General features: G+C 47.1%; 1 protein-coding gene across 5 annotated transcripts in view; it reads right to left on the bottom strand.

The window, feature by feature from the left end:
- RPS6KA2 (ribosomal protein S6 kinase A2) overlaps nt 1-16,075 on the bottom strand; it is a 358,054-nt gene that overhangs the window by 38,482 nt on the left and 303,497 nt on the right. For all 5 annotated transcript variants that reach the window (XM_033234244.1, XM_033234245.1, XM_033234246.1 and 2 more), the window contains 2 exons: nt 8,483-8,585; nt 97-227 (listed from right to left, as the gene is read on the bottom strand). In XM_033234244.1, coding sequence (XP_033090135.1) covers nt 97-227; nt 8,483-8,585 — 234 coding nt within the window. The remainder of the gene's footprint in view (nt 1-96; nt 228-8,482; nt 8,586-16,075) is intronic.

Genomic DNA, 16,075 nt, shown 5'->3' with positions numbered 1-16,075 from the left:
CCAACCCCCGGGTGACTGAGGTCACAGGGAACACCAGAGTCACCCATCATCCAAGTGCCCTCTTGCCCCCAACCCACTGCAGGCAAACGCAGTTACCTGCACAATTGGATGAACTGGGACTTTGTGCAGATCTTGCTGTGAGGGCTCCTGGATCAGGCTTGAGGCCACAAAGCTGAATCCTCTAAACAGGTGATGAGCATTTGCACTCGGGGGGACACCAGGAGAGTCTGCAGGTGACAGGGGCAGAGTTCAGATGCCATGAAAGCTGGGTGACCCTGGGGTGAAGTGATAGCGTGTGTGCATGTGGCATGTGTATGCAATTCATGTGTGCGCGTGGTGTATGCCTGTGTTGGAGGAAAAGGTAAAACAGACATGTAGAAATGCTGAACCAGATGAAACTACTTTCTTTTGGGTTGTGCTAATGATCTGATTTTTAAATGGCAAAAATACCCAGAACAAAAACTTTAGGATTATCATTGATGGCATCTTTTAGTTTACTAACTTCTGAATTTACTCTTATTCTTGACCACAGTCCTCCACCCCTACCCACTTCCAGACTCAGTTAAGAAGGCACCAATTTCCTCAGGATGGAATTGTCAGTGAACATGAATCCTGTATCCTTAGCATCTGGTCTCTAGGTTCCACAGGTCCCATCCTGTGCCCACAGCTGCATAACTGCGTGTGTGCTGTGCACGTGCTCTGCTGTTCAAGGACATTTGGGCATTGTTGCTCCTGTCCACAGCAAGGCAGAGTACAAAAGGAGTAATTCCCTTCCATTAAGATTTTTCTGATCTCTGTAAGATCTGTGTTCAAAAGCATGACTGCCGTGAGACTGATCCCATTTCAAGTTTATCATTAAGAAAAACAAAAGGAGAAATGCCTTGTGGGGAAAAAAAATCTGCATCATACATAACAGATGAGAGGCAAAACTCTCTATTGCCCAAAAGCTCCCAGAGATCAATGAGAAAAGAGCAAAATACTCAAAGGAAGGAATTCTGACAGCTACCATAGGCATGAAAAGATGCCCAATCTCTCTAAGGAGTGAGCAAACACATATTTAAATAGGATAACACTTTTGCCTCATGAATGAACAAAAATGATAGAAATCAATCACATCTGGGTTTGGCTAGGGGGTGGACACTCTTATATTTGTAGGAGGGAGCATAACTGACATAATCTTTTGGAAAGTCAAGGTAACTTTGAAAGCTAACTTTAAAATTTGCATGTCCTCTGAAGACAACTTTACATCTAGGAATTTATCCTACAGAATTACTTTCAAAAGTGCACAGTAATAACCAATTGTAGATGACACAAACACATGGAAAAACATCACATGCTCATAAATCAGAAAAATTAATATCATTAAAATGAACATATCACCCAAAGCAATCTACAGATTCAATGCAATCTCTATCAAAAAACCAACGTCATTTTTCACAGAATTAGAAAAAACAATACTAAGGTTAACATGGAACCAACAAAGAGCCTGAATAGCCAAAGCACTTTTAAGCAAAAGGAACAAAGCTAGAACTAGAAGCGTCACATGACCTGACTTCAATTATATCACAAGGATATAGTAACCAAAATAACATGGTACTGGTATAAAAATAGACACACAGATGAACGGAACAGGATTGAAAACCCAGAAATAAAGCCACAAAGTTGACAAAAACTTTGTGGGGAAAGGACACTCTTTTCAATAAATGATACTGGGAAAATTAGCTTGTCATAAGCAGAAGAATGAAGCTGGACCCCTACGTCTCACCATATACAAAAATCAACTAAGAGATTAAAGACTTCAGTGATGAAAGACCTGAAACAATGAAAATACTAGAAGAAATCCTAGGGAAAACTCTTTTGGATATGGGTCTAGGCAAACACTTCAAAAGTCTTTTCAGGGCCAGGCGTGGTGGCTCACATCTGTAGTCCCGGCACTTTGGGAGGCTGAGGTGGGCGGATCACAAGGTCAGGAGTTCGAGACCAGTCTGGCCAACATAGTGAAACCCTGTCTCTACTAAAAATATTTTTAAAAATTAGCCAGATGTAGTGGTGTGTGCCTGTAATCCCAGCTACTCGGGAGGCTGAGGCAGGAAAATTGTGTGAACCCGGAAGGTGGAGGTTGCAGTGAGCTGAGATTGTGCCACTGCACTCCAGCCTAAGTGACAGCATGAGACTCCATCGCAAAAAAAAAAAAAAAAAAAAAAGACAGAAAAAGAAAAAAGTCTTTTAAGACCAGCATAAGAAATCAACAGAATGAATGAACAACCTGCAGAATGGGAGAAAATATTTGCAAAGTACGCAACTGACAGGGGAGTAATGTCTAGAATTTACAAGGAACTCAAACAACTCAACAAGAACAACAACAAAATAAATAACTCCATTAAAAATTGACCAGAGGACATAAATAGACATTTTTCAAAAGACATACAGATGGCCAGTGGCCAAACAGCATATAAAAAATGCTCAAGATCACTAATCATCAGAGAAATACAAATGAAAACCACAATGAGATATCACTTTATATCAGTCAGAATGGTTATTACTAAAAAGTCAAAAAAAAAAAAAAACAGATGTTGGTGAGGATGTGGAGAAAAGTGGTGGGAATATAAATTAGGACAACCTCCACGAAAAACAGTATGGAGATTTCTCAAAGAACTAAATGGAACTCCATTCGATGCAGCAATGCCACTGCTGGGCATTGCCCAAAGGAAAAGAAATCATTGTCTCAAAAAGACACCCGCACTTGCAAGCTTACTGCAGCACTATTCACAATCACAAAGTCATGGAATCAACCTAAGTGTCCATCAACAGGTGATTGGATAAAGAAAATGTGGTACATATACACAATGAAATACTATTTAGTCATAAAAAAGAATGAAACCATGTCTTTTGCAGCAACATGGATGGAAATGGAGGCCATTATTTTAAGCAAAACAACTCAAACACAGAAAGTCAAACATCGCATGTTCTCACTCATAAGTGAGTGCTAAATAATGTCGGCATGTGGACGTCGAGCATGGAGGGATAGAGAATGGAGATGTGGAAGGGTGGGAGAAGGTGAGGGATGAGAAATTACTTAATGGGTACAATGAACACTCCTCAGGTGATGGTTACACTAAAAGCCCAGCCCTCACCACTATGCACTTTACCCATGAACAAAACTACATCCATACCTCTGACATTTACATAAGTAAAAAATAAAACGGGCTGGGCACGGTGGCTCACACCTGTAATTGCAGCACTTTGGGAGGCTGAGGTGGGCGGATCACAAGGTCAGGACCAGCTTGACCAACATGGTGAAGCCCCGTCTCTACTAAAAATACAAAAATTAGTCGGGTGTGGTTGTCAGGTGCCTGTAATCCCAGCTACTCAGGAGGCTGAGGCAGGATAATCTCTTGAACCTGGGAGGTGGAGGTTGCGGTGAGCCGAGACTAAGCCACGCCACTCCAGCCTCGGTGACAGAGCGAGACTCTGTCTCAAAAAAAAAACAAAACCAAAAAAAAAAAAAAAACAAGCAAAGAAAGAAATCCCAAAGTACTTAGACATAAATGTAGAAAAAGTCTGTTTCAGTGATATGTTACAGAAAAGAAAAGGGAGACACTAAATACTCCTCACTAAAATAATCATGGTCATGCTCAACAGTGGCCCATCTGTATCAGTATGCTTTGTAATGATTGCTGTGTGAGTCCTGCCAGTGAGGCCAGGGCCATCAGGAGCTACAGCTGCATAGACTGACAGAGACATGGCTTCCTAATCGTTTGTCAGATTCAAAAAAGCAAAAAGCTGTTGAACAATATGAAGAACCCAAACATTATTTTAAAAATTAAATATATATTAATATATATAAAAATAGAATAGGATAACAGAATAGATTAATATATTAAAATAGAATATATATTACATTAAAATAGAATACTATAATACATTATATAATATGTACACTTATAATATGATAATACAATATGTAATTTTTCCTGAAAACACACATACGTAAAAATTTAAACATTCTTATTTATGTATCTTTTAAGACTCCATGTATGTATAGGTGTGTATTTGTATATTCTAGAATTCTCTACCTGCAGGCCTTTGCCTCTTAGCACTTTCTCCCCGCCTCCTCTTTTAGTTGCTGTACTTTGAAAGGAAAAAAGTGCACCTAGTTCTGTTTTATCTCCTCACAGTGCGGCAGGTGTGTGGAGCTGGGAGGCAGCTGCAGAGAACATGTTTTTCGTTCTTAGCATCATATTTTGAGGCAACCGTTATGAGGGCAGCCGCTCCAAAGCCCAGGAGCCAGGCCCGAAGCCATGTGGGCCTCTGGTGCCAGTGGGGGCGAGGCCGTGGGCAGACGGATGACCCAGCACCCCACTGGTGCTTTTCCTGGGGTAAGAAGCTTCATGGACCCGCACTCACCTTCAGTGTCCTGAACCAAGAGGCAGCCAGAGCCAGGTGTCGGCCCTCAAAGGGGCCAACCAAGGGGCCTTCACAGTCACCCCTGGTAGATGCCCACACGACCCCTGGACTAAAGTGACCAGAGTTGGCTGTGTTTGGAAATAAACTTCCAACGCACCAGACTAGCAAAGCGTCATTAAAAAACCGAAGGCACACTGAGTGGTTTTCAGAAACTGAAATTCTGCAGCGCGACCCGGCAGAGCAGCTCTGGGCTTTCTGAGCGGCTCTGCTTCCCATGATATGGAGCAGCTGGAGGAGGAGGCGCTCCTGCTACGCCGGGTTTGCTCTCTGCACAAAGTCTGGCTTTGAGGTCTGCCTCCTCCCAAAGATCCCCTGAGCTACCATGGGCCGCAGATTCTCCCCAGAAAAATGAAATACACATGGCTACATCATGGTTGAAGAAATCTTCAAACCTGGAGGCACTTTAATGTCCTCCCTTAGGGACTCAGACTCAGACTTGGAGCTTATTCTAGGGAATCCGTAGGAGCCACAGAGTGTGAGGTGCTGAGCAAGGATTGGGAGTCTAATTTACAGCCTGTGGAGGAGTATGTGTGGGGTGGGGGCACGGGCCACGTTAACTTGACAGATACAGTTTCATTGGTGAATGGAAAATCTGTAATTCCAGTAAGCAATGTCTTCTAACCAACCAAGAGGCATGGAAGACACAGGCACAACCTTCCGTGGCCAGAGAACTTACGCCTCTCCCCACACAGACCAAGGAGAGCTTGCGGAAAGGGGAAGAGTAACAGCAATCTACTGAAGGCCAAGTGGGTCTTCACCGAAAGTTAAGAGGCTGATATTTGGTCACTGTGGCTAGCTAGTAAGGAAATGATAGGTGGCCTAAATAGAATTTGAGTACTTTATAATCACCTGAGGGATGCTGATTTTCAGCACAGTATTTAAGAAGAGCAAAAATGTGAGTTAGATAAAAAGAGATGTAGAATTACAGTAATTACAAATAACCTCTCATGGTCCTGTAGATATTTCCTGATGTGTGGAGTCTGCCTGATCAGTTTTAAATCTTAAGACTGGCATCTCTGGCTAAGCGGCATGCTCCAATGGGCAGCCAGCGTGTGATCAGGGAATAGAAACCAGCTTGAGCACTGGCTGAAGTTTAAGAAAAGACTAAAAGCCTAACTACAAGAAATTCCCACTGTGTGTCCAGTAAAGGATTTGTAGCTTATCCATTGCTTCAGAGTCACATTTCTACAGCTGCTCATTCACCCAGCCATGTGCTCAGCTCACATGCTTAGAAAATCCTACCTTCCTATACAAATCAGAATGAGTTTAATGTGTCTTTAGCACTTCAATTACTACCTACCTCAAAGGCAAACGGTGGTGGGATAAATTCAGTGAAACTGATTGGAGAACTGGAAACACTAAGGAATAAAGAAGCCAATTCTGAATAGCATTGGAGTGCAATGCGTCTAATTATGTTTTCCTCAGGCTATTATTAAAACAAAATGGAATTCTCTAGATGCTCAAAAAAAGCTTCTGGTTCCACTGGCCAACTAGGTTGGGGTTTAAATTCTTCACGGATAAGATAAAAGGCATGTCCATGTGAATATTAGAGTTGACTGTATTAACATTTTCTTACCAAGCAGCACAAACATAGACTTTCTTTCCACATTTTAAACACACAGCCCCACACGGCAGCACCTCATGAGGACGTGTACGCATTCTGTTAGGGACCATATGGTCCTTGTGGACTCAGGGACAATGATCTCGTGGTCAGACCTAATTGCCTCTGAGCTCCTCTTACATTCAGGTCAACAATAGGTTGAGAAATATCATGACTTGCTTGGGTGACCTGTGGGCAGAGCCAGGATGGAATCCCCAAATCCTGCCCCCTCTTTTCCAACTCAGAAACTGAAACGTAATCCTGTTCTGTGAACTGGGTTAATTTTGTCAATGGGAAGGACCAACCCCAACACACAAATACTTTCTACAGAAGCTGAGAATGGGGTGAGGTGAAAATCCCACAATCACTTATTGGAGAGAGCAGACCCACAAGTGTTTTCCAAGGCAGCCTCATTACATCACGAATCAGTGATGAACCAAAGCTACAATGACAGTTTTAATTCTACCTGGGGACTGCAGGAGGACCCAAAAGAAGTAACTGAACAGTCGGTGGCACGACTCCCTAGTTAACAGTGCCTGGAATCAGCTTTATTCCTGTTCTTGGTACCAATGTAGCCTGGGTCAGGAGCTGGCCTAGGCCCATCAAAAGTCCCACTAAAAGCCCCACGACCCTCCCTATCTGCACAAGCTCACATCCACCTCAATGTACTCATCTGGGTATGGGAAACAGGGATTTCACCAACAGCCTGAATCTGGAGGAACAAAGTGGATTCTCTAACTTCATCTACTTGACATTTTGTGGTTGACCATCTATTTGTTTCCTGATTATCTTTTAAAAAATAAGAAAATTTCAGATTCAAAAGCAGTGAGAAAAAATACAGCAAATCCCTGTAGATTCAAAATGCAGCCTGGCCACCAGCTCTCTGGACTTGTCCTGCTTATGTCTATAGAAGGAGCTTGTGGATGGTTTTGCACATAACCAGCATACTGTTAGTGTTGTGGGCTGAATTATGTCCTTCCCAACTTCAAATGTTAAGGCCCTACCCCCCAGTGTAATTGTATGTGGAGACAGGACCTTGATATGGTTTGGCTCTGTGTCCCCACCCAAATCTCAGGCTCTGTGTCCCCACCCAAATCTCAGGCTCTGTGTCCCCACCCAAATCTCAGGCTCTGTGTCCCTACCCAAATCTCATCTTGTAGCCTCCATAATTCCCATGTGTTGTGGGAGAGACCTGGTGGGAGATGACTGAATCATGGAGGCGGGTCTTTCCCATGCTGTTCTCATGATGGTGAATGAGTTTCATGAGATCTGAAGGTTTTAAAAAGGGGAGTTTCCCTGCACAAGTTCTCTCTCTGCCTGCTGCCATCCATGTAAGATGGGGCTTGCTCCTCCTTGCCTTCTGCCACGATTGTGAGGCTTCCTCAGTCATGTGGAACTGTAAATTCATTAAACCTCTTTCTTTTGTAAATTGCCCAGTCTCAGGTATGTCTTTATCAGCAGTGTGAAAACAGACTAATATAGGCCTTTAAGAGAATAACTGAAGTTAAATGAGGATAAAAGTGTGGGGCCCTAATCCAAGAAGACTAGTTTCCTTATAAGAAGACAGAGACACCAGAGCTCAGTCTTGCTGTCTTTGCACACACAGAATAAAGGCCACGAGGGGACACAGCAAGAAGGCAGCCGTCTGCAAGTCAAGTCGAGAGCCCTCACCAGGAACCAACCCTGTCGGTATCTTGAACTTGGACTTCCAGCCTCCAGACTGTGAGAAAAAAAAATGACTGTTGTTTAAACCACCCAGTCTGTAGTATTTTGTTATGACAGTGCTATCAGACCAGGATGATTACCATATAAAAAAGCAAACTTTAATTCATTAATATCCCAAAAAAGATAACTTTTAAAGGGAGCTGACGAGTTCTGATGAAATTTGCTAGACCCCAAGAGTAATTTCAGACACACCAGGAGACCAAATTTATGCATCCATTTGCTATGCTATTTAGTAGCCGATACAACTTTTCAAATGGGTTTCTGTTTTTTGCATGAATAATATCTATAGCTCACAAATCCACACACGTAACTGACAGCCTTCCCTCTCCGTAAATGCACTTTAATTGAAAGAGGGATTTTAATTGCCTCCAGTTTCTCTTCTTGCTCTTGCTGTGTGTCTCTCTGACACAGGAAGTAACTGGACTGGTGACTTGCAATAAGAGAATCCATAGGACACCTTCATCATTTCCAAGGTGGAGGTTGCGTAGGGAACAACAGAGAATTGGGGCTATCACTTAAACCTTTATCACTGAACAGAGAAAACAACAACAACAAAAAATCCCAACAGAATGGACAGTTATTTTCCATGAAAAGAATTCTTAAGCATGGGAATCTCTTGTTCCTAGGTATCAGTCCCTAAGGGGTCAGGTGGGAGAAGCCACCAATAGAGGGAACCACTGTGGCACACACCTGTGGGCGTCCGTGCTGTGAACTCGGGGTCAAAGTGGAAGGTGTCCTCAGGCCTGCCCACTGCTGGTTTGAACGGTGGCTTGATCTCCTTCCGGTACAGCTTCTATTAATACAAGGAAAGCAAGACAGGGCGCTGAGAATGCACAGACAATGCCACAGAACACTGGGGACAGAGAATCCTGCTGCGGGGAGGGAAGGACGTTCTTATCACAGACTGCATCGGCCTTGTGGATTACAAGGGATTTCTAAATACTCTGAAATATAGATGACATATAAAATATATTAATATGGGTAGTATTATAGATAATATCACATAAATAATAACTATGTATTATAGAAAGATATAGAAAAGGCATAGTTTGAGGTATGAGGGTTTGGGGACATGCCAAGTGTTCTTCATTTTAGGGCAATAGTTTTCTAGTTTCTTCTTGGTAGTAGAATCTTTTTTTCCAGGTAAAATCATAGAGGACAGCCACCACTTGCCCCCACTGGGGACGGCAGTGAAGAGGCTGTGTGGCTCTCTCCTCCCTGCCCTGGGACTTTGGGGCTAGCACCATGGAACTTCAGCTCTGCGGGACACTGTAACAACCACCGACCCAGAGCCACCCCAGGGTGCTCTCTCGCCAGTGTCTCAGGGCCTGCGCTCTGGGGGCCTTGGCACCTCTGCCAGAAACCTGCCTTGGGTGTCAGAATGAGGGCGCTCAGGCTCTCGACAGGAGGACGCCTGCATCTTCAGAGAACCAGCCCTTCCCACGGCCCCCTCTGGGCCCAAACTTATTTCTCAAAGAGGACCTTAGACAGAAGGCACAGAAAGTCCACAGCCCTTTGTGCTCCGGTCTCAGAGCTGCCCGCCTGACAAAGCTTTCCAAAGCTGAGGTGTGTTGTTTCCAATCCTCTAGGGCAACAACACATTCTAGTGGGATAATTCAATGTAAGGAAACAACGCACAGGTATCTGGAACCTGGCGTGGTCCTCAGGTGGGTGATGCTGTAGGTGGTGCTTAGATGGAGGGAGCTGGGGGAGCCCAGTCCTGAGAGAAGTGGGGAGGGGGAGGGGCACTGGAGGGAGGGCTGGGGCCTGGGGCCTGACCAGAAGGCTGAGCTGGGCAGATTCAGTAGAGGACGCTGAGTTTAGTCAAATCACCCTGATGATAGAAGGCACAGGCCATGCCAGTGTGCTGAGGGGCCAGCCTGGTAGTTGGTAGGGCAGCGGCAGGGCAGGGCCAGGCTGGGGTCTTGCCCCAACTGAGCATGGGGTTTCCTTAATCCTGCCTGGTGAGGATCCCCGCGGCATTCGCGGAAAACATCCAGCACGGGGTCCTCTCTTGGGCACTTGTGCGTGACCATCTGGAGCTCAGTTCTGGAGTCAGGGACCCTCATGGCCATGCAGCTATGGAAAATGGATGTAGTGACTCCAGCTGAAACCTGTTCTACATCTCTCAAGGACATTGGAAAGCAAATTTCAACACCTCCTCCGATGAGGCCCAATGGGAAGGGAGAGGAGGGAGGAGGGAGGAGGGCGTCTGACGTCTGGGTCCCACCTGGGGCACACCCTGCTCTGCTTATCCGGGAGCACCTGGGTCAGAGTCCAGATCAGAAACCAGGGCCCACAGCTACTGGAGGAGGGCTAAGGTGCCAACGGACGCCCCCGAGCTCCCACGGGGGCTTATCAGGCAGCAGGATGTGCCCTGATTTACAAGAGCTCAGGGCGTGCACGTGGGAGCCATCAGAGGAGAAACAGGATTGAATTCAGCCCCGAATTATTTGGCCTTTTCCTGCCCTGGGTGCATAGTTTCCATTAGGCACTGAGTTACTCTTCAAGCCATTTTCAGAAATGAAAAGATGCTACTTTCTGCAGTGAGGCACAGGACAGGTGGGAATAGTCTCCCTGGACGCATGTACTTGCCCAAGGAAGTCTCCTGAGCGGGCAAGCCCAGGCCATCGAGTGCCATGAACAGGTCAGTGCAGCTCGTTGGCTACCCAGAGAGTCCTGAGAGCTGGGCTATTAAGTATCTTACTGAAGTCAAAATCACATCCTCCCTCTGTGTGAGAGTGAGTGAGGGAGAGAGATGGAGAGAGAGACAGAGAGAGAGACAGGGAGAGAGGGGGAGAGATGGGGGGAGCAGGGGAGAAAGAGATGGAGTGGGCAGGAGGGGAGAGAGAGGGAGGGGGAGGGGGATAAGAAAGAGAGGGAGATGGAAAGAGAGAGCACACACTAGCTCCATCCAGCACAGAGCCAGGCCTACTTTTATTATGAGGAGGAATTGATTTACACAAGAGATTTCCATTAAAAACAAAATAAAATACAAACTGGTTGTCACGTATTAATTCTACCTGGAAGTATTTACCTCTGGAATACAGGGGCCTACATGGTCCCTCTGGCTCTTCTCCTCCATGCCAGCTCTTCCTCTGTTGCCCTGGGGACCCATCTTGCCCACCCCTGCCCCTACCCCGCCATAGTCTCTGATAAAACATCCCCAGAGCCTGGTGCCCAGTGCTTCTTCATGGAGGGGTTTTGCCCCCACTGGGACATTTGGCAGTGCCCAAAGACACTGCTGGCCGCCACACCTGTGTGACTGCTGCGAGATCCCAGGGAGTGGAGGCCAGGGTGTGCAGAACCCACCCACCCATAACAGCCCCACCACACAGCATCGCACAGGTGCCACCCAGGCTGAAGGTGGGAGACCCTGGCCCTGCCTGCTTCCTTCTCTCTCTCACCCTTCCTGCCTTGTTTCTGCTCCAACCCTCGAAAGTGTAACATCAACCAGCTTCTTGGAGGACCGGATGTTGAGGTGACTGGCCACTGTCCTTGGAACCCCTCCCCATGGAAACCCCGGTGTGGCAGGGCTGCGGGCTCTGCCTGGCTTCCTGCGGGCCACATTCTTCACCCTCCTCATCCACCCATGGGGCATGCACCACAGCCTCGCTTCACACAAGCTGTCCAGGAAAGCACAGGCTCTATCTCTGACCACCCTGACTCGGGAGGCTCACCCCTGGAGGCTGTCACCTTCCCACCTTCTGAGTCAGATTCACAGCCCAGCACTGGTACTGCTGTGACCTCCTCTGGGCTGAGGCCTTCCCACTCCTTTAATACGAAGAATCTGCTGTGAAGTCAGGTACCCGTTCCCTCCATCCCAGGACACTGCGCCTGGTGGCGGGGCTCAGACATTCCCTGTGCTCTGCCGCATCTGTGCCTAGCCCAGTGCTGGGAGTCACCCGGGATGCCCAGTGAGGAGGTCCTGAGCCCAGGTGGTCCTGCAGCACTTTTGTACAACACCAACAGCTCCTCCTCACACGGCGGCAGGAGGAAGCCCGCCTCTGCTTTCCCCATGCTTTCCACCCCTCGGCTGTGAGCCCAGGCTTCCAGCTCACAGACCCCAGCAAGACCAGAGGGAGGCATGCATGTGAGAGTGGACGGAGCGCTTGCCGAGGGCCAGGGCCTTCCTTCTGTGCCGCAGGAGCCTTCAGGCAACTGTCCACCCCGTAACACGGGTCCATGTGCCAACTGTGGCTGTGAACAGCCTGTTCACTGGGGCCTCCAGACCACCATGCCCCCATCTGCCAGAAGCTGCTGTGTTTTCACTCTGGTCTGGGCCAGGCAGTGAGGTTCTGTGCAGGGCGTCTGGGGTCACTTTGGCCATTTGGACGGCTTAAGGCCGATGGATCAATGTCTTCCTGATGCTACATAAACATTTGGAAGGTGCTAATATGTGTTATTACTATGTATGCTTTTTCTTTCCATATGGAAACCTAAGAATGGGTTTGAGGCTTTGGGGGAGAAGTCATCTGGCCTCTTGCTTTGTATGTAAATCACTGCAGGCAGGGTTCTGTTGAGAGTGAAACAGCAGCAGCATCTCACCTGGGATTCTGAGCTTGGCGAGACAGACACTATAGCAGTTCTGCCCTGGATCCCCCCTTTCTGAGACTCTGGGATAATTCATGCCAAAACCGACAGAGAGAAAATGCAGTCTCATGATCAAATTCGCAAGTACATTTAAAATCATCTCATTTGTCCCAAGATGTCAGAATGACACAGTGTGGCCACAGTGCTGAAATGAATTTCACGGGAAACAAGCGCACGTGAGGAAGCCCGTATCAGGCCCATCAGGATTCTATTTATACTAAAGACCTTCAGCTAAGTGAGAAGAGGACAGAGGCGGCAACAGAAAAACAGGAACGGGGTGATGACATAGGAAACAGGTGCTAATTTGGGGTCTCAGACTCTAACATCTGCCTTCTGCAGACAGTTTTGGCTTCAGGCATTTTGGAATTAATGCGCTCCAATAAGGCAAAGGGCACATTTATAGATTATTCCTAAAATAGTAACGCAAAACGATGCAGACCAGAAGACAGGATGGAAAGTGCCGCAGGAAGAATCGAAACGAGTTTCAAAGCGTCAGGATGGGTGTGACAGGTCAGTGGCTCATGGAGCAGGACTGTGCCTGCAGTTTACCCGGCTGTAGGTGGGTCCAACAGCAGAAGCACTCGGACTTAAAAGCTGCTAAACCAAAGGGGGATGATTCATCGCACAGAGTCCGTGCTGCGTTTCCTGAAGGGGGAGTGCTCCTGGTGTATATAATGTAGGAATAAAAGGATAGAAATCCCGCTACTGGCAATGGGAGCAACAGCTGCATGGAGACGCCTGTACTGTGAGGCCCTGACCTGCAGCCTATAGCTCCCAAACCGCCAAACCACTCTCTGCACCATACTCTGCAAATACTCCACTTGTGGGCAAGACCAGAGTGGACTGCAGACCCGGAACCCACCCTCTGCTCCTGCCAGGACACACAACAGCCAAGTTCAGGGCACACCCCACGTGCTGCCAGATCACTGAGCGACCTCAAGCTTCTCACTGTCCTGTGCCTCAGTCTCCTCTACAAGTCTCTCCCATCTCACAGCATGACAGCTAATGATGTGCTTAGAAGGGTTTCAGACTGTACAAAGAACATAAACATGAGTTACTAGTATTGATCATTAATAACCAATAACAGTGATAATACGGGTCAGTGTGACACTAAGGGTCTAGGCTCTGGACAGAGTTCCAGAAAAAAAGATGTCTCTCCCCGATGACTGTGTGTCTCCAGCATCATCATTCGCTGCCTATAAAAATATTTGCAGTTCCCTGGGTCCCCCTGCAAGGGACGCCAGGCTGGGCTGGGAGCCATCCTCAGACTGGCTTGTGCTGTCTACAGTGATTAACTTTTATGAAGCTTTTTTTGGGTTCGTGCTAATTCTGTGTTCTCGCTGGCCTCTGCCGTATCCTCTGCAGAGGTTTGTAGTTGATCGTTAACTTGTGGCTTCTTACTCAGCTCGTCAAGCTGAGCTGGCCTTCAGAAGGAATGGCTCCTGTGTAGACATTCACCTGCTCATCTCTGAAGCTAAATTAAAAGGCAGCAGCCCACACCTCCACTGTTCCCACACTTACTGTCAGCAGATGGTCCTGCTCCAGCAGGCCACTGAAGACCCTGGGGACAGTAGTGGGATGACAGGTCTTTACTTTAAAAAAAATAAAATTAAAAGATCTGCTGGCAGCATCAGGTCACAGACGGCAGCAGAAAGCAAAATAAATATCCTTATATTTTCCCAGTTGGATCCTGAGGCAAGCCCTTGGGTGAAGTGCCCAGGCAGAAATCTAGTGGTTAGGAAATGTCTTCTCATCCGTCGTTACAGACAGTCTACATTGCAGAGCAAATGGCTTTTGGTGTTAAGAGTTCCTGCAAACGAGGCTGAACTGTGGTTTTCAGCTATCTGAGCCGCTGAAAACCAGAATGGGCACATCTGGAAAAATACATCATGAAGTAAAATTACCTCTTAAATAAATACCTTTAAACATCTTGCATTTTAGCCCCCGCTTTCTGAAGAATGGAATGATGGCTTGCCTGGATGTGTTATTTGGGTTTGAGGTTAGCCATGAAGACACATGGGCTGCTGCTGGGGCAGCAGACACAGAAGAACACACCGGCAGACTCGACTCATGAGAGAGGATGAGCTGAGATGGGGGGACCACTGGACTCGTCCTGATCTTGACAGCTTCTAAGACCATCGTGGTCCTGAACATGGTGTTTTCATGCCCACACATCTTTGTTGGGAGCATCCTCCTTCTCCTCCTTCTGCCCCTCTGCTGGTTAATTCCACGTGCCCTCTTTCAGGCATCATTTCTCTCTTTCTGCTGGCCACTTTCACTGTGCATGCACCTCTTCCACTGGTGGATGATGGCATTATGGTACAGCAGACTCCTCAGTCTGTGGGCAGCTGGAGGACAGGGCTCTGCCTTCCAACTGTTATGTCATGGACATGGACACTTTGCTGGTGCACGACCATGGTGAGCACCAAGCGTTTTTTATCAAATGCATGAATTAATGCAGAAGTGATGTTTCTGAGCTCCTCTGCCACTCACAGGCTGTGTGGGTTCAGGGCACTGGGCAGAATGAGAGCCTGCCATTCCTCTAGCACTGCTGCCTGCCTTCCTCTGGCAAGCACAGACATGAAGTAAACATGTCTGGTTCTGATCAATCATAAGGACCTCTCTCAAAACCAAAACAAAGCCAAAATAAAATCAAATTAAGTGCTAAGAGCAACAAAAGGAACATCTCAGCCCTGATTCTAGTCTGATTACTTTGAAATGATGCAGAAATGCCACCTTCTTGGGCTGTGTTTGCTCTCCAACCACAGAGAGACCAGAGCACCCTGAGCAGAGGCACTGTGTAGAGAAGGCTCTTATTGCCACAGGAAAAAGGCGGCTTCTGCTCAGAGCTCGCTGGACCTCAGCATTCTGCAATGCACATTAATCTAGTTTTTCATAGTTTTCCAAATCCATCGTATTGTTACAATTCCAGGCATCTCATAAGGTTGTCTTAGCAAGGGTGTAAGCCCTTTTGGGCCATGCATACTTCGGAGTGGCTCCACTCTTGGCTGAGTCCTCTGTGTTGGACTGTGTCACCTGGGGGTTCGGTGTGGAGAGACTTGTCTTTCCTCCCAACTGCAGCCCTCAGGGTCTCCCATCCCAGGCTGCTGCCCTGCCCACCTGCAGCTCTCCCTCCAGTCCAGCAATCCTGGTTCTCCATTCTCCCAGGCATGGTCTTTGGAGGAAGGACTGGAGTGTGAGAGTGAGGAAAGGGAGGGGCAAGTCTCCCCTGACAGCTGTGACTCCTGTCTTGAGAGTCTCACTCATTCATTCACTGATTCACTCACTGACTCAGTCACTGACTCATTCACTCACTTATTCACTGACACACTGACTCATTCACTTATTCATTTGCTCATTCACTCATTCTCTCACTCATTCACTCACTCCCTCACTCATTCACTCACTCCCTCACTCATTCACTCACTCATTCACTCACTCCCTCCCTTACTCATTCCCTCCCTCATTCATTCACTCCCCCACTCATTCACTCACTCATTAATTCACTCACTCACTCATTCACTCACTCATTAACTCACTCACTCATTCACTCCCTCCCTCACTCATTCACTCCTTCATTAACTCACTCACTCCCTTACTCATTCACTCACTCCCTCACTCATTCACTCCCTCATTCATTCACTCCCCCACTCATTCACTCACTCATTAATTCACTCACTCACTCATTAA

Source organism: Trachypithecus francoisi, unplaced genomic scaffold (assembly GCF_009764315.1).
Source record: "Trachypithecus francoisi isolate TF-2019V2 unplaced genomic scaffold, Tfra_2.0 Lachesis_group15, whole genome shotgun sequence".
Taxonomy (NCBI): domain Eukaryota; kingdom Metazoa; phylum Chordata; class Mammalia; order Primates; family Cercopithecidae; genus Trachypithecus; species Trachypithecus francoisi.
The sequence above is the reverse complement of the archived record's forward strand: the minus strand, read 5'-3'. Positions and strand labels throughout refer to the sequence as shown.